This window comes from Physeter macrocephalus, chromosome 12 (genome assembly GCF_002837175.3).
Source record: "Physeter macrocephalus isolate SW-GA chromosome 12, ASM283717v5, whole genome shotgun sequence".
Classification (NCBI taxonomy): domain Eukaryota; kingdom Metazoa; phylum Chordata; class Mammalia; order Artiodactyla; family Physeteridae; genus Physeter; species Physeter macrocephalus.
In genome coordinates this window covers 50,119,127-50,138,382 of record NC_041225.1, presented here as the reverse complement: position 1 = coordinate 50,138,382, position 19,256 = coordinate 50,119,127, and the positions used below count along the sequence as shown (strand labels likewise).

Here is a 19,256-nt window from a genome sequence, read left to right as displayed (position 1 = left end):
CGCGCAGGCTCAGCGGCCATGGCTCACGGGCCCAGCCGCTCCGCGGCATGTGGGATCTTCCCAGACCGGGGCACGAACCCATGTGCCCTGCAACAGCAGGCGGACTCTCAACCACTGCGCCACCAGGGAAGCCCCACACTTCCCCTTTCTATCCTGTTTTACATCATTTGTTATTACAAAAGTAATAGGTGTTTGTTATAGAAAATCAGAATATATGGATAAACAAAAGAAAAAAAACTGAAATTACTCCCCAAAGATAACTAGTATTTATATTGTTGGTGCCTATCTTTACAGTTTTTTCTCTGTGAACACACATTTACATATAGGTTTCACTAAAATTTCAGAAATCCAGCTGATGGCACAGCCCTTGATCTCACTTCAGAGATGCCCACCTCACAAGTTGGGAAACACTGTTATTACTCCCATAGAAAACCCAGAATGTAGAAATTTATTTAGGGTAAAACTTAGGTATCCCTCTATGTCAGATAAATTAATGTTGGAATGCTCTTTTTGAAATAAGAAGTTTTGTAACATAAAAAGTTCATGATAGATTGCGCAAAGATGGGGAAATGTATGCAAGAATGTCATTCTCAAGAGAAGTCCTGTGAGATGTCTCCATTCTGGGAGCCGAGTGTGAACTGGCTTCCTGGAGTTTGTGACCACAATCTCTGAATGTGTGTGTGCATGTGGGAGCCTGTGGCTCTTCATAGTCAGGGGGATGCCCTGAGCACTATCAGCTGGGTGGACTGATAGTGGTGGTCCATGTGCTGTGTGCTCACCTTGCCGAGGACCCTGGTGACTAAGAGTATGCATTTGCTAGAAGTCTCCTGGGACCCGAGGTACAGATGATAAGCACGGCTTTGGCTGCTTTGCAATAAACTTTAACCAAACCAGCTCATTTCATTTCTTTCTTTCTCTCTCAGTTAATGACAAAAATTAACGCACACTAAGTGTTCAAAACACTTTGTTTTCATTTCAAGCTATAGAATAATAAACTAACAGCAGTAGGATTCATATGTTGTGAATAAACAGGGAACAAATGAGTAATTCCTTTCTTTTTTTTTTTTTTTTTTTTTTTGCGGTACGCGGGCCTCTCACTGTTGTGGCCTCTCCAGTTGCGGAACACAGGCTCGGGACGCGCAGGCTCAGCCATAAAAAGTTCATGATAGATTGCGCAAAGATGGGGAAATGTATGCAAGAATGTCATTCTCAAGAGAAGTCCTGTGAGATGTCTCCATTCTGGGAGCCGAGTGTGAACTGGCTTCCTGGAGTTTGTGACCACAATCTCTGAATGTGTGTGTGCATGTGGGAGCCTGTGGCTCTTCATAGTCAGGGGGATGCCCTGAGCACTATCAGCTGGGTGGACTGATAGTGGTGGTCCATGTGCTGTGTGCTCACCTTGCCGAGGACCCTGGTGACTAAGAGTATGCATTTGCTAGAAGTCTCCTGGGACCCGAGGTACAGATGATAAGCACGGCTTTGGCTGCTTTGCAATAAACTTTAACCAAACCAGCTCATTTCATTTCTTTCTTTCTCTCTCAGTTAATGACAAAAATTAACGCACACTAAGTGTTCAAAACACTTTGTTTTCATTTCAAGCTATAGAATAATAAACTAACAGCAGTAGGATTCATATGTTGTGAATAAACAGGGAACAAATGAGTAATTCCTTTCTTTTTTTTTTTTTTTTTTTTTTGCGGTACGCGGGCCTCTCACTGTTGTGGCCTCTCCAGTTGCGGAACACAGGCTCCGGACGCGCAGGCTCAGCGGCCATGGCTCACGGGCCCAGCCGCTCCGCGGCATGTGGGATCTTCCCGGACCGGGGCACAAACCCGCGTCCCCTGCATCGGCAGGCGGACTCTCAACCACTGTGCCACCAGGGAAGCCCAGTAATTCCTTTCTTGTTGTGAATTTCCAGTTTTTGCATCTTTAAGCTCGTTTCACTTCTTTCCCCGGCTACTTGTACTTACACTCATCTTCAGTTTTTGACACAGGTCAAACTGTGTCCAAACCATTCTTACTATGCTTTGAAAAAAAAAGAAGAACTTGTCAGTGTTTGCCGTTTTCTTACAATCCCCTGCCACAGAATGAGACTTCAGATCTACAGGAACACCAGCGTTTGCTGTGAAATAGAAAACAAATGAAAAGAAACTTTATTTTATAAGTGTCTTTTGATCCACCAAGAAGAGGGCAACTGGATTGTTCAGCCAGGTACCGTGGGGAGAGAGAATGGGGTTTTAAGTGGGTTTTGGAACTTAATGTTAAAATTTGGATTTACATTCATTTAAAGTTTGTGTCTGGTGGGTATGAAAGCCTTAACACTGAAGAATGCAGTTTTGCATGGCTGGCTGGACTTGCCTGCAGGGAGACTTTTAGGGGTGGTGAGTCTGGTCTGCTGGAGTTTCATCGGGTTCTTCAGAATGGATGTTTAAATGCATGTTAAGTCAGAGGGATGTATTTGTGTTTACTGTGAGACAAAGTGAGGGAAAGGACTTTGAAAGTACTTTTTGGCTTTACAGAGAAATGAAACCTAACTGTTGTTCCTGAGACTGCTATTAGAGTTGCAGGAAGTCAGAGCTGAAAAGCCCTAGGGGCACTGCTCAGTCCATGCACTCCCCTGAATTACAAGAAACCTGATATCTGGACAGAGTAGTGAAGGGAACCGCTGCTTACAGGACACCTATTGTTGACAGGGTCTTTACAGACTTTATCTCAGTTAATCCTTACAGCCCTGGAGGAGAGAGGTGGAAAATGTAGGAGAAGTCAAGTGACTTGCTGTAGGTCACGCAGCTAATTGTCTACAGAATTAGGATAGAACCTCGTCTCCTGTTACTGTTCTCTTAACAGTTCAGTGCCCGTCTATAATACTAATTGAGTTAGTCTGCTCGGGCTGCCATAAGAAAATACCACAGACCGGGCGGGCGGCTGAAAACAACAGAAAGTTATTTTCTCACAGTTCCGGAGGCCAGAAGTCCAAGGTCAGAGTGTTGGCAGGTTTGGCTTCTCCTGAGGCTGCTCTCCTTAGCTTGAAGATGGCCGCCTGCTCCGTGTGTCCTCCCATGATCTCTCCTCAGGGCGTGCATCTCTCTGGGGTCTCTCTCCGTGTGTCCAAATCTACTCTTCTTATAAGGACACCAAGCAGATTGGATTAGGACCCATCCTAAAGGCCTCATTTAACTTAATTACATCTTTAAAGGCCCCCATCTTTAGGTACAGTCACATTCTGAGCTATTGGGGGTTAGGGCTTCAATATATGGATTTCAGGGGGAACACAATTCAGCCCATAACATTAACAGTAACACTAATATGTGAGATTGCTGGAGTCTATTGGAGATCTAAGAGCATTCTAGACTAGAGCCTTTTTACTAGAAATGGAGACAGATAACGCCCACTGACCATGATGTCCCAACTGCTCTCCTGTTTAATCTTCATAACAGTCCTAGGAGGTGGATATTATCCATGTCAGTATTTCAGATAAAGAAATCAAGACTCAGAAAGGTAAAGGTACCCATCTAATAAGCTGCACAGTGAGGATTTGAATTCAGGACTGCAATGCCAAAGCTCACACACATTTTCCACTTCTGTGTGCTGCCTCTCTGCTCCCATTATATATAACTTTTCTCTCATTTCATCCATAAGTTGTAGGAATGGCTCCATAGACGTGGGTTTATGGGTCCTGAGTAAATTCAGTTCTCTAAGGAGCTCATGTAACCATTTTGAAGAAAATATCCATTTTTAGAATTAGTTCTAAATATTATTTCCCAAAGCACACATATAGGAAAAGGACTTCTTCCATGTAATTCAGTTATTCTCTGGACATCTTGCTTAAGGGTGGGACCTGGTGGGTGTTCAGAGCAATAGCCAGGGTCCAGGGGAGCAAACTGGTCAGAGCCTTATTCTTTATGCCAGTGGGTAACAGAATAGACGACCCGAGCTTTGGATTACAGGCAGATTTTCTTCTTGAGAGCAACAAATAACTAGTTGACTATCTCTGAGTAGGTTTCCTGATCTAGTCAGAGACTTCTCTGTGGGTAGGAAGACTATTCAGTATCCAAACTGAATATGAATTTTTAGCATCTTCAGAATCAGCTGAGATTCCTGCCTGATGATCCCCATAAGTTTTAGTTAATCATTTTAGTGGACGAAGTGACTGGATGGCTAACTCTGGGACTAGTTTATTCTCTTTACATGTGAATATAAAAAACTTCTTGGGGGCTTCCCTGGTGGTGCAGTGGTTGAGAGTCCGCCTGCTGATGCAGGGGACACGGGTTCGTACCCTGGTCCAGGAAGATCCTACATGCTGCGGAGAGGCTGGGCCCGGGAGCCATGGCCGCTGAGCCTGTGCGTCCAGAGCCTGTGCTCCTCCACGGGAGAGGCCACAACAGTGAGAGGCCCAAACAACTTCTTGGCCCCTTCCTCTATCTTCTTCCTCTTTTTCCTGTTCTCACTTAAACTCTAACCTAGTCAGTGGAGGACTGATTCCTCCCAGACTCACCCTTTTTTCTGGGAGGTGTCTAGGAAGGGAGGGAAGAAACTATAGTAGCTGCTGTCCTTTCTGTGTGCCGGTCACTATCCCTTGACTGAGGACTCCCAGCCTGTCAGGGTTAGAGCTGGAATTTGAACTCAGTCCTGGCGTGAAAATAGGTCCTTGCTCACACTCATGAGTTGTCTCAATCCTTGTTTTCAGGCTCTTTCCCCCATGGCTCCTTCCCTATGCTGCTTCCTCTGCCAAGAAATAGCCTTTCCCCTTTACTGCCTGGTGAACTTTGGTTTCCTTTAAGAACAATTCAAAAGTCACCTCTTACAGGCAGAATTAAATCCCTCCATGGAATCCCCCCTACAACACAGACCTTCAAACTTTTACGACTTCAACTCATAGTAAGAAGTAAGACATCACTACCCAGTGCCAGGATATACAAATAACTGAAATGAAACTTTCCTGAAAAAATACAGTACATTCTGATAGTTTTAATTCTATTTCATTTTTTAAATTATTCTAATTGTAACACACTTCAATTGATATCATGACCTGCTAGTGAGTTCACTAGTTTGAAAAACTGCCCTCAAAGAAACTCTTTCTTCCTTTGACAGCTTTTCTTGCTTCTCTCATCTCTGAAAGCCTCAGATTCTCTGGCTCCTCACACAGAGACACTGGGGCCCAGTTCTTTGGTGCCCCATCCATTAGCCATCTAAGTTCCATTTTAATCTCATTTATTTGTCCAGTGATGAAAAGTTTGGCCCTAAGAGCATGACTATTTGTATCTTAGCTGGGTGTACCTAGCATATTTGACATTTAAACAAATCATTTTGTACACCTCCCTCCTTCATATTATTTAATTTTCAATAATAGTCACACAAGATTAATGATAGTAATGGCAAAAAAGGAAACTCAGACAGTGACAATTAACTTAATGTGGTAAAACACATGTAACATGAAATTTACCATCTTAATCATTTTTTAAAAATTAGACATTGGATTTTATTTTACTTATTTGTTTATTTTTTTTGGCTCTGCCACACGGCTTGCAGGATCTTAGTTCCCTAAACCCATGCCCTCTGCTGTGGAAGCGTGGAGTCTTAACCACTGGACCGCCAGGAAACTCCCCCATCTTAATCATTTTTAAGTGTACAGTTCAGTAGCGGTTATGTGTATTCACACTGTTGTACAATCTCCAGAACTTTTGCGTATTGCAAAATTGAAACTGTATCTGTTTAAGCAACAATTCCCCATTTTTCCCTCCCCACAGCCCCTGGCAACTACCATTCTACTTTCTGTGTATATGAATTTGGCTACTCTAGATATTTCATATAAGTTAAAGCATACAGTTTTCATCTTTTTATGACTAGTTTATTTCACTTAGCATCATGTCCTCAAGTTTCATCCATACTGCCGCTTGTGACAGGATTGCCTTCCTTTCCTTGCAACAGGATAATCTTTAGGTCCATCCATGTTGCTGCAAATGGCATTATTTCATTCTTTTTTATGTCTGAGTAATATTCCTTTTTATATATGCACCACATCTTCTTTATCCATTCATCTGTCAATGGACGTTTAGTTCACTTCCATGTCTTGGCTATTGTAAATAGTGCTGCTGTGAACACTGGGGTGCATGTATCTTTTCAAATTAGCATTTTCTCTGGATATATGCCCAGGAGTGGGATTGCTGGAGGATTTCCTTCCTTTTTAAGGCTCAATAATATTCCATTTTGTGTTTATACCACATTTTGTTTATCCATTCATCCATCAATTAACACATGGTTTGCTTCTATCTCTTGGCTATCATAATATAATATTGCTATGAATATGGGTGTATGACTTACAATGAGACCTTGCTTTCATTTTTTTTGGATATATACCCAATGGAATTGCTAGATCATATAGTGATTCTATTTTTAATTTTCTGAAGAACCACCATACTGTTTTCCATAACAGCTGCACCATTTTACGTTCCTACCAAAGTGCACAAGGGTTCCAATTTCTCCATATCCTTACCAACACTTGTTATTTTCTGTTTTTGTTTTCGTTTTTAATAGTAGCCATTCTAATAGGTTCAAGTGGTATCTCATTGTGGTTTTGATTTGCATTTCCCTAGTGATTAGTGATGTTGAGCATCTTTTCATATGCTTTTTGGCCATTTGTATATCTTCTTTGCAGAAATGTCTATTCAAGTTCTTTGCCCATTTTTTAATCCTGTTGTTGTTTTAGTAGTGACAGTTTTCTTTTATTGAATTTTGTGTATGTAATCATGGCAGTAAAAACATACAAACAAACAAACTAGAGTAAATATTGAGGTACAAAAAAAAGGAAAAACCTATATTGACATATCAGTCCAGGATAGTAATGAATAATAAAATCCCTTCTCAAGCCTTACCTTCTGTACCTTTGTCAATGACTTTAGCAAATTGATCATTTTGTGTATTTGTGTTCAATGGAGTCTTGCCAGAACTGTTAATATATCTTTTTTTTTTTTTTTTTTTTGCGGTACGTGGGCTTCTCACTGTTGTGGCCTCTCCCGTTGCAGAGCACAGGCTCCGGACGCGCAGGCTCAGTGGCCATGGCTCATGGGCCCAGCCGCTCCACGGCATGTGGGATCCTCCCGGACCGGGGCACGAACCCGTGTCCCCTGCATCGGCAGGCGGACTCTCAACCACTGCACCACCAGGGAAGCCCAATATATCTTTGATCATAGTTGAATGAAGAACACTTTTTAAAAATTTTAATTTCAAGAAGTTTTTTTCACTTTTTTTTTCACTTAGGTTGAAAAAACTTTTTGAAATTAAAATTTTTAAAAAGTGTTCTTCATTCAACTATGATCAAAGGTATATTAAACAGTTCTGGCAAGACTCCATTGAACACAAATACACAAAATGATCAATTTGCTAAAGTCATTGACAAAGGTACAGAAGGTAAGGCTTGAGTAGGGATTTTATTATTCATGTGTCCATCAGCCGCATAGCACAGGGAGATCAGCTCGGTGCTTTGTGACCACCTAGAGGGGTGGGATAGGGTGGGAGGGAGGGAGACACAAGAGGGAAGAGATATGGGAACATATGTATATGTATAACTGATTCACTTTGTTATAAAGCAGAAACTAACACACCATTGTAAAGCAATTATACTCCAATAAAGATGTTAAAAAAAAGTTTTTTTCACATGAAGCAACAGAAAAAAAAACTTACTGAAAGTCTTAAACATGATGGTAGGTTTAGCAGAAATTCATAAATATTCTATTTCACATTATGTTCCAGAACTTGAAATAGTGTCCATGCTTTTGTTTCTTTGGTATTGATTGTAATGGCTCTTAAATGTCTCTGTAGTAAAATAAATAAATAAAATATTCCTCCTCCTAGAGGAGGCTGGAGCTGGGTATTTCCCTTCCCCCAGGTCAGCTAAGCTCTGTTAATATCTCAGTAGGTAAGGCTCTGGTAAAATAATTGGTGTTGAGGGCAGGACTTTTTAGGAAGAATAGAATGCTCTGGGCATAATTCAAAATGGCTACTTTTCCCCTCCCTTTGCTGGAAGCAAGAGATTTTTCTCTGATCTGCACTATTAGAACTTGGTAGGGCTCCTGGAGGTAAAACTCACAAAAGCATGGGGACTTTGCTAAGACTGGATCCTCTTGGAGTTTTTAACTCACAGACTTGTCCACACTGATCCTCTAGAAATTCATACAGTCTAGGGTTTCCTACCTGGTTATGAGATCCTCTGAGGTTTCTGCTCATGAGTGTCTGCTCCTCATGGGTTTCTGCTCCAGTAAGTTTGCAATTCTGTGTCTGCCTGACTGTGTCTTCAATTTTGCGGTAGCAGTTTGCCCTGTGACCTCAATTCTCTGATAGATCTAAGAAGAGTTGTTCCTGTTCAGTTTATTCAGCTTTTAACTTGACATTAGGATGGAGTAATGACTTCCTTACGTGCCCGGCCAGAAACCAGAAGTCAAAAAATCTTCTTTTAAAAACAGAAATTAATAAACTAATTTTAAAATTTATATGTAAATGTCCATCGACAGAGGAATGGAGAAAGAAGATGTGGTACATATATACAATGGAATATTACCCCATCATAAAAAAGAATGAAATAATGCCATTTACAGCAACATGGATGGATCTAGAGATTATCATACTAAATGAAGTAAGTCAGACAGAGAAAGACAAACATCGTATGATATCACTCATATGTGGAATCTAATTTTTTTTATTGGAGTATAATTGCTTTACAATGTTGTGTTAGTTTCTGCTGTACAATGAAGTGAATCAGCTATACGTATACCTATATCCCCTCCCTCGTGGACCTCCCTCCCCACCCCCATCCCACCCATCTAGGAAGTCACAGAGCACCGAGTTGATCTTCCTGTGCTTTATAGAATGTTTCCGCTAGCTATCTGTTTTACACATGGTAGTGTATATATGTCAATCCTAATCTCCCAATTGGTCCCACCTTCCCCTTTCCCTGCCGTGTCCACATGTCCGTTCTCTAATTTTTAAAAAAAGATACAGATGAACTTATTTACAAAACAGAAACTGACTTACAGATATCAGAAACAAACATGGTTACCAAAGGGGAAACGTTGTAGGGGAAGGATAAACCAGGAGCATGGGATGTACACACACACTAGATAACCAACAAGGACCCACTGTATAGCACAGGGAACTCTACTCAGTATTCTGTGATAAGCTATAAGAGAAAAGAATCTAAAAAACAATGAATATATGTACATGTATAACTAACTCACTTAGCTGTACACCTGAAACTAACACAACATTGTAAATCAACTATACTCCAATAAAATTAAAATATTTAAAAAATAAATAAAATGTTATTCCACAGGACAGGCAGCAGTCCCAGTGTTCTGTGTCTTGCACAGCCCTACTGCCCTGAGAAACAGAAATTATATAACTTGTTTTCACTTGTGCAGACTGGGGAGGATTCACATGTTCGGTTTGGTGAACTTCCAGGAAACAATTTTAAGTGTTTATCTAAAGTTTATTCAAACTTTCTTGATCTAGAAGTTAGACAGGAAACCTAGCAGAGAATTGAAATACACCAGGCTCTGAGGAGAGAGAACTCTAAATGTAGGCAGAAGGGTTGAACTGTGACACTCTGTGGCATTCATACCTCAGAAAGCAGGAGGTTCGATTCTAGGGCTTATGTGATTTAGAAGCTGCATCAATATTAATGTTTGCCACCATTTCCTGTTGCTCATTGTCCCGGTTGCTTTTGCTGTGTAATAAACTGTCCTAATACGTCATGCTAAAAAATAAATTAATTAATTAATTTAATTAAATAAAGGGAATTTCCTGGCGGTCCAGTGGTTAGAACTCTGTGCTTTCACTGCTGAGGGCCTGGGTTCAATCCCTGGTCAGGGAACTAAAATCCCACAAGCGATGTGGTGTGGCCAAAAATAAATAAAATTAAATTAAGTTAAATAAAAATAAAATAAAATTTATATGGGAATGCAAACAATTCTCAAAAAGAACAAAACTGAAGGATTTACACTACCCGATTTCAAGGCTTATTATAAGGATACGGTAATCAAGACAGTGTGATATTGGCATAAGGACAGGCATAAATCAGTCGAACAGAATAGAGTCCAGAAATATGTTCACAAGTTCAGTGGGTAAAAGATATTCTTTTCAACCAATCATGATGGAAAAATTGTATATCCCTATGGAAAAAAAGTGAACCTCAACTCCTTATCTCACATCATAAACAAAAAATTATCTCAAAATGGATCAGTGGGGGCTTCCCTGGTGGCGCAGTGGTTGAGAGTCCGCCTGCCGATGCAGGGGACACGGGTTCGTGCCCCGGTCCGGGAAGATGGCTGGGCCCGTGAGCCATGGCCGCTGAGCCTGCGCGTCCGGAGCCTGTGCTCCGCAACGGGAGAGGCCACAACAGTGAGAGGCCCACGCACCGCAAAAAAAAAAAAAAAAAAAAGGATCAATGACCTAAATGTAAAAGCTAAAATTATAAAACCTCTAAAAGAAAACTTAGGTGAAAATCTTTGTGGCTCAGGGTAACAATGATTTTGTCAATAGGACACAAATAGCATGAAGCAAAGAAGAAACAATAAGTTGAGCTTCATAACAATAAAAATGTTTTGCTTTTCAAAAGACGCAAAGAACAAAAGGCAAACCATTGTATTAATCATGTTTTTTATTTTCTATATTTTATGATGCTTTGATATCTTGGGGGCTTTGCTGGCCAAAAGAGACTGCCCATACCAGGGCTAGCTAATTCCTAGGGATAGCAAAAAACTTGCCTGTGAGTGTGCCTTTCATATGCAAACAAATGAATCCAAAGACCGTATCTTCAACCACCAACTTTATCAAACTCCCACACATCAAGCCAATATTTCCCCTGCCCTAGATCACTGCCAGGCCACCCTTACAGCCCAGAGTCTACTGAAATTATTGAAACTATCCAATCCTAAACTTGCTCAACTTGCCTACCCTGCATCACCTGTTTCTTCCTGTGAAAACTGTTACACTGTTACACAGAGGCTCTGGGCTGAGCTTTCTCCTTTGCTCCTTGTGCCTCCTGATCACCTCTGGTACTTCCCCATGAGGCCCGTGTGGTCCTGCGTGGCACGGCAGGCCCTCCTCTTGCAAATCATAAGTAATAAAGCATTTTTCACTGTCATTGACCTCTTCATTTTGTCACTCAGTTATCTCTATAAATTAAATCCCAGGCACAATCAAAACAACCACAGGTGAGTAAAAAATATTTATAATACATGTATTTGACAAAAAACTTGTATTCAGAATCTATGAAGAACTCTTGAAAGTCAATAATAAAAAGACAACACAGTTTGTAAAATGGGCAAAAGATTTGTACCGATACTTCACAAAAGGTTTATGAATGAACAATAAAGTACATGAAAAGATGCTCAACATCATTAGTCATCAAGAAATGAAAATTAATATTACAAAATGAGATAACACTACCCATTCATTAGAATGGCTAAAATTAAAAAGATGGATAATGCCGAGTGCTGCTGAGGATTTGGAACCACTGGAACTGTTGATTTTATCTACTGGTAAGCATGTAAAATGGTATGACCACTTTGAAAAACAGTTTGGCACCGTGTATAAAATTAACATACACTCACCATATGACCTAGAAATTCCACTTCTAGATTTTCACCCAACAGAAATAAAAACGTATGTCCACAAAGGAATGTTGATAGAAGCTTCACTCATGATAGCCAAAAACTGGACACAAACCAAATGTCCATCAACAGGAGAATTAATAGGTAAATTGATCTATTCCTACAATGGAATACTGCTCAGCCATTAAAAACGACTGAACTACCAATTCCTGCAAACAGCAAGGAGAATCTCAACAGCATGATACTAAGTGAAAGGAGCCAGACACAAGAGTACCCCCTACATTTGTCCATTTACATGAATTTCTAGAACAGGCAAAAGTAATTTATAGTTAAAGAAATCCGATCAGTGGTTACTTTGATGGGGACTAGGAGGAATGAATTATAAAGGGGCACAAGGGAACTTTCTGCAGTGATGGGAATATTCTAAATCTTGACTGGGGTATTACTGACTTGGGTGTGTACATTTGTCAAAGCTCCTTGTATTTGATTGCATGTAAATTTTACGTCAATGAAATTGATTTTTAAAATGAGGCAGTTTACTACTTAACTGTATAGAAAGGTCTCAAAAATATACTAAATGAAAAAAAAACATGTCAAACATTATGTATAGTGCGTCCTTTTTGGTGTGGGAAATAAAAGAATAAATACGAAAGTGACAATGGTTGCTGTCTGATAGTTTCTGTTTCTGTTTTGTTAGTTGTACAGGATGAGGAACCGTTTTACAGAAAGAAGAGGACAGTATCGGAGTCATCTTTGACTTCTCCATTTGGAAGTAATATTGCCTATTGAGATATAGAAAGCTAGAAAGCTTTAATTCAGAACAAGTAAGTATACTAGAAATCAAATCTGCGTGATTGTAGACTGTGTTTCCAAATACGGGTGATATTGAGCAGAAAATCAATTCATGCCTTCCTCTGATCAGTTATATTGATATATGGAATGCCCATCAAATATTTTTCTGTGGTTCTGAGAATTCAGTTATAAACATGGTGGCCCGTGTTAAATAGCAGAACCACAGATAAGCTAGGACTTTCACAGAGAGTGATCGTTTTAAAATATTGGTCCCCTGACATCATGGGAGGCTAGATCCTGGGTTTGAAAGATGGCTTCTGGGAATTTCCTGTTTCCTGATACATTGCCACACACTTTGAAAGGTTTTGTTATTAGTACTCAGTTCTAAATAATTGAGGACTTATGTGAGATAAAACACATACATTGTCCTAAAACCTCAGAAAAATCTGAAATAATATACAAATTTGGGGGATACTGATTTGCTTAAGGAACATTAAATAAAAGGTACCATGTTCAAGGTCTAGGTTGCATGCTTAACTCTTGCAAGAATGTGATCCTAGATGACTAAGAATATAAGCCCAAACTATCCCATAGGTTTTTTGTTTGTTTGTTGCTTTTGTTTTTTACTATTCCAAACACTTTATTTTTAAAAATATTTTATTGGAGTGTAGTTGATTTGCAATGTTGTGTTGGTTTCTGCTGTACGGCAAGGTAAATCAGTTATATGTATACATATATCACCCCAATGTTCATTGCAGCACTATCCAATAGTTCTAATGGTAAATGCTTTCTCACAACTTTTTCATCCTGGTGAGGTTTTTCATTTTAATCTGTACCAAATTCATTTATTCAGCAAACGTTAATTAATTAACCACAGTCCTAGGCCCTGGGGGTATAATATCAAAACAAAGCATGCTTTTTGTTCTCACAGTGCTTACAATATGGTGTATATTTGCGAGTGTAATTCAGGAATGGAGGGTAGAGGGAGAAGGTGGAGTAATGGTAAAATAGACAATGAACAATATTTATGTGAAAAATGATAACACAAATAAAATATAAATAATTGGTAGGTGCAAAATGACATCTCATTATGTTAATTGTGTTTTTATTTCTGTGGGTGTTTCCAGAACACATCTCCTATTTGTAACAGTAATTGAATAAAGACAGTATTCTTTCTTATCTCTTTGTCAGTCCTGAAGATGCACTCAGGAAGAATATTACATGATCTATCTATTTATCAAGTCAGCAATTCAAATCTGAGTCCCTTTGGAAGAAGTAAAGTTCAGCTCTGTTCCACTAGAAATCATCCCCTGTTGGAATTTTCTTATACACTGAGAATATTGTAATACATTAGGATTTTATTCAAGAATCAAAAGTACATTTATATTTCCTATATTACCTGAAAGCATTTTTCTCCTTAGTGCAATTTGTTGCCCCTAATTTCTTCAATGATATGTCTAATTTTTTGCCTATTGAACATGAATGTTCTTTTATACAAGCTTGCTTTTCATTAAACTCTCTGGTTTTTATGGTTGAAAAGAAAAAAATATTGGTCTCCTGCCATCACCTACTCGGGCTTACCCTCCTGGTCAGACAGCAGAGAGATCTGTCAAGATCATTGTGAAGAAACATGGAGTAGGTCTAAGTGGCAACCAAAATGTAACTCTTTCCACTTTGATGACTGGGTGTAGACTATGCTGTCCAATGTAGTTACTAGTAAGTAGCTATATGTGTCTATTTAATGCGAATTTAAATAAACAAAAACTAAATAAAAGTTAAAATTCAGTCACACAGTAATTTAAATAAACAAAAACTAAATAAAATTTAAAATTCAGTCACACAGTCACGCTAGCCACATTTCAAATGCTCAATGGCCACATGTGACTAATGACTCCACTACTGGACAGAGCAAATATAGAACACATTTATCATCTCAGAAAATTCTACTGTACAGCACTAGTCTAAACAGAGATATTCTGCTAAGAATGAATACTGAATGAATGAATAAGCAGCATGGTTTTCACTTAACTACTTGATAAGAGAGGAGTATGGTAGTCCACACACAGGGAGATACCATGGCTAGTAATAAGAACATCTTTCAGTTACATAGCAGCACACTTTTCAAAAATGTTTAAATATTTTTATGTCTGTGCCTTATGTGACTCTATTCAGTCTTTTTCGTGAGACTTTTAAAGAGTTAAAGTATCAATATCTTAATTTTACAGCTGAAGAAATGTCACCTCCAAAAGGCTAGTCCTGTGATCTTGTGGTGCTCTCTAGGCCTTTCTAAGTGACTAGAATCAGACTTAGAGGTTGTCTCCATAGGGAGGATGTAGAAGCCAAGAAAACAGATGAGACCCCAGAGGGAGAGAGAGACTCGCTGACCAGCCATGTAAACAGGGATGTGGTAACATTCCAGCTGAGGTTAGCAGTAGAGATCTGCATGGGACGGAGAAAAAGGGGACCTGGCGTAGGATCCTGGGGGTCTGAGTGCCTGATGGTGTAATTCAGACCAGAGATGCCTCAGGGTCTTCGGGGGGAGATATCCACTTGGATGAGTCAAGAAAGATTTGAAAACCAGGAGCAGCCCAAGCGGAAGAGTAGTGCAGACAGTGTCTGAGAGTACAATACCAGGGAGGCACTTCTCCGAGCTGGCATGGACTGCCTGGGAGAGTTAGATCTTGGCAAGGCAGACACAGAAACGAGACAGCTTCTTCAGGAAACCTCACTGTGAGAGTTGAGAGAGCTTAAACTGAATACAGACGACTATTTTGCAGTGATGCTCTTCAGAAAATACCAAATTCTACGGGAGATAAAATGTGCTACTCCTTTGAGTGTTGACAGCAGAATAATGGCTAAAAATAGTAGCTAACATTTATTGAGCTATTACTTTGTATGAAATACTATACATGAGTTCTCATTACAACTTCATAAGTAAAATACTATTCTCAACTCCATTGTACAGACAAGGAACCAGTGGTGTACTACAGCTGGTTCTTACTGTTTTGTGAGAACTCACTGTTGAATTTTTATGATTTTTGTTAGCCAGTTGACATACATTGTTAGCTTGAATTTGGCCTCAGTGGGAATATTTATAACATGCAGATTGGTACGTGCTATGAATTCAGGCCTTTACCCCCAGAGAGGCAGTGTGTTCAACATTTAGCAGCACAGCATTGAAATAGGCTCAAAGAGGTTTAGCAACTTGCCAAGGTTACACAGATGGTAGCAAATGGCAGATCGTATGCCAGTCTCCCTACTTGAAAGTGCATCGTCTTACCCCTATTACCTTAGTGGGGACGCTTTTATATCAAGGACAAGATTGCTCACTTTACTTTGTTATCAAAGAAAAAATGTCTTACTCACCAAGGACTCTGGGGTTAGGAATGAGGGTCTTTACAGAGCTTTTCTTGAGGGCCTGGAGTTCAAGCATTTGGCATCTCCATAACTCAAGATAGGTCCAAAGGTGGGGAAAAAAAAAAGCATGAACCTAATGCTCTGGCAACATAATGCTGATATGCACATTTTGTATAAATGAATAAATATGTATATTTCTCCCCCATCCCCTCAGTGAATTTCATAAAGGAGAACAGTCAAATTCTCATTCAAAGGATGGGAGTGACTGTTATAAAGCAAATTTTGGATGAGCTATTTGCATGGAATGTTCTGAATTACGAAGAAGTAAACATCGTTTGCTGCGAGAAGGTCGAGCAGGATGCTGCGAGAGGGATCATTCACATGATTTTGAAGAAGGGTTCAGAAGCCTGTAACCTCTTTCTTAAATCCCTTGAAAAGTGGAACTATCCTTTGTTTCAGGACTTGCATGGACTTAGTAAGTATTAGTTTGCTTTTAGCCGTTCTACAAATAGAATAAATCATGAAGAAGATCCATAATCCCCATGACAGAGCCTCTGCTCTCCTCCCTCCAATGCTCTCATATCACTGGGCATTGGGCTTAGGTTATGTTGAGGAAAAGCTCAGACACTCTCAGGAAAACAAAACAAAACAAAAAACTCCCACTAGGTCACTTGATGGTGGAGCCAAATAAGTAACTCCAGGGTAAGGGAATAAATGATTTAGCATAGTCTGACTTCAGAATCAAACTGGACAATGAAGGCACTTAAGAAGTCAATGCAGTAGTGCAGTAGTAGTTTTCAACATTCCTTAGTCTGATGAGGACCATCTGTGGACAAGTGGCCCCCAGACTACCTACTCTGTAATCCAAGCACCATGGTAAAGAGAGCCTGACTGACTAAAGAAGCATGATTCTGCTTTTCATGAAATATTAATTTAGTTTTTCTTTCTTTAAATTAGTCAATTATTTCCTGACAGATTTTAATCACGGTTAAGGCTTGTTTTGCTGAAAGTTACCCCTGACCATCATTCTCAACCATATCCCCACTATTCTCATGCACTTTCCTTAACCCAAACACCGGCTCCTCTCCTTTCCAATCAGCTGCTACAAAATTTGGTGGTGGAAAGGAAGAAACAGAAGGCAAAAGGGCAAGGAGGGTAAAGGGTAACAGGGGAAAGCAGGAGTAAATATTTGGAACCCTTTCTGCCAGCTCAGAACTGGGGAAGGAAATTAAACTCACCAAGGGAAGATGCTCAGCCTCACTCCTCCTTCCTCCTCCTGAACTCTAGGTTCTGGGGAGACACACAATTGGATCCTCTTCAACTTCACCTCTTCTCTAACAGGTCTTTTTCATCAGATGTCAGAAGAAGACTTAGATGGTTTGGCTCAGGATTTAAAGGACTTATACCATACCCCATCTTTTCTGAACTACTATCCACTGGGTGAAGATATTGACATTATTTTTAATCTGAAACGCACCTTCACAGAACCGGTTCTATGGAGGAAGGACCAACACCATCACCGTCTGGAGCAGCTGACCCTGAGTGGCCTGCTGGACACACTTCAGAGCCCCTGCATCATCGAAGGGGAATCGGGCAAAGGGAAGTCCACTCTGCTGCAGCGAATCGCCATGCTCTGGGCCTCGGGAGAGTGCCAGGCTCTGACCAAGTTCAAATTCGTTTTATTTCTCCGTCTGAGCAGGGCCCAGGGTGGACTCTTCGAAACCCTGTGTGACCAACTCTTGGATATACCTGACACAATCAGGAAGCAGACTTTCATGGCCATGCTACTGAAGCTACGGCAGAGGGTTCTTTTTCTCCTTGACGGCTACAATGAATTCAAGGCCCAGAACTGCCCAGAAATCGAAGCCCTAATAAAGGAAAACCACCGCTTCAAGAATATGGTCATCGTTACCACCACCACGGAGTGCCTGAGGTACGTCAGGCAGTTTGGTGCGCTGATTGCCGAGGTGGGGGACATGACCGAGGACAGTGCCCAGGCTCTCATCCGGGAAGTGCTGATAAAGGAGCTCGCTGAAGGCTTGTTGCTCCAAATTCAGAAATCCAGGTGCTTGAGGAATCTGATGAAGACCCCTCTCTTTGTGGTTATCACTTGTGCAATCCAGATGGGGAAAAGTGAGTTCCACTCTAACACACAAACCACACTGTTCTGTGCCTTCTACGATCTGCTAGTAAATAAAAACAAGCACAAACGTAAAGGGGTGGCTCCAAGTGAGGTCTTTCGGAGCCTGGACCACTGTGGAGACCTAGCTCTGGAGGGCGTGTTCTCCCACAGGTTTGATTTTGAACCGGACGACTTGTCCAGTGTGAACGAGGATGTCCTGCTGACAACGGGACTCCTCTGTAAATACACAGCTCAACGGTTCAAGCCGAAGTATAAATTCTTTCATAAATCATTCCAGGAGTACACAGCAGGACGCAGACTCAGCAGTTTATTGACGTCTGAAGAGCCAGCAGAGGTGACCAAGGGGAACAGTCACTTGCAGAAAATGGTTTCCATTTCAGACATTACATCCAAGTACAGCAACCTGCTCCTGTATACGTGTGGGTCATCTGCCGAAGCCACCCGGACTGTCCTGAAACACCTGGCATCAGTGTATCAACATGGCAGCCTCAGTGGGCTTCTCGTCACCAAGAGGCCTCTCTGGAGGCAGGAGTCTATGCAAAATGTGAAAAGCACCACTGTGCAAGAAATTCTGAAAGCCGTAAACATCAACTCCTTTACAGAGTGTGGCATCAATTTATTCTGTGAGAGTATATCCACATCAAACCTGAGAGAAGAATTTGAAGCTTTTTTTCATGGTAAAAGCCTACATATCAACTCAGAGAACATCCCTGATTACTTATTTGACTTCTTTGAAAACTTGCCTAATTGTGCAAGTGCTCTGGACTTTGTTAAACTAGACCTGTACGGGGGAGCTGTGGCTTCGCAGGATGAGACCGCAGAAGACGCAAGCAGAATCCACATGCAAGAGTCCTCAGGAACCTACATTCCCAGCAGGGCTGTGTCTTTATTCTTCAACTGGAAGCAGGAATTCAAGACACTGGAGGTCACACTCCGGGATTTCTGCAAGTTGAATAAGCAAGATATCAAATACCTGGGGAAAATATTCAGCTCTGCTACAAGCCTCAGGTTGTACATTAAGAGATGTGCCGGCGTGGCTGGAAGCCTCAGTTCGGTCCTCAGCACCTGTAAGAACATTCACTCCATCATAGTGGAAGCCAGTCCCCTCACCTTAGAAGATGAGCGGCATATCACATCTGTGACAAACCTGCACACCTTAAGTATTCACGACCTACAGACTCAACAGCTACCAGGTATTGTAAACATCAGCAGTTTAAGCTATAATCAAACCTGGCTAGTTACTGTGGAAATATTAGATATTATTTGTTTTGCTTGAAAATTTCTAATAGTTTCTACTAGTGTCAGGACTTGGAAGGGAAGTGGAAGGGCTTGGGAGAGACTTCCATGTCGGGGGAAGG

The 19,256-nt window shown here is 40.7% G+C and overlaps 2 protein-coding genes across 2 annotated transcripts in view; one reads left to right on the top strand and one right to left on the bottom strand.

The window, feature by feature from the left end:
- Positions 1–15,974: 15,974 nt before the first annotated feature.
- NLRC4 (NLR family CARD domain containing 4) overlaps positions 15,975–19,256 on the top strand; it is a gene marked incomplete at its 5' end in the record, with an annotated part of 33,086 nt that continues 29,804 nt past the window's right edge. The window contains 2 exons of the mRNA XM_028496909.2: positions 15,975–16,230; positions 17,097–19,091. Coding sequence (XP_028352710.1) covers positions 15,975–16,230; positions 17,097–19,091 — 2,251 coding nt within the window. The remainder of the gene's footprint in view (positions 16,231–17,096; positions 19,092–19,256) is intronic.
- Positions 18,821–19,256, bottom strand: part of SLC30A6 (solute carrier family 30 member 6) — a 70,023-nt gene continuing 69,587 nt past the window's right edge. Inside the window, exon 12 of the transcript XR_008618873.1 lies at positions 18,821–18,840. The gene's annotated coding sequence lies outside the window, so the exon portion shown is untranslated. The remainder of the gene's footprint in view (positions 18,841–19,256) is intronic.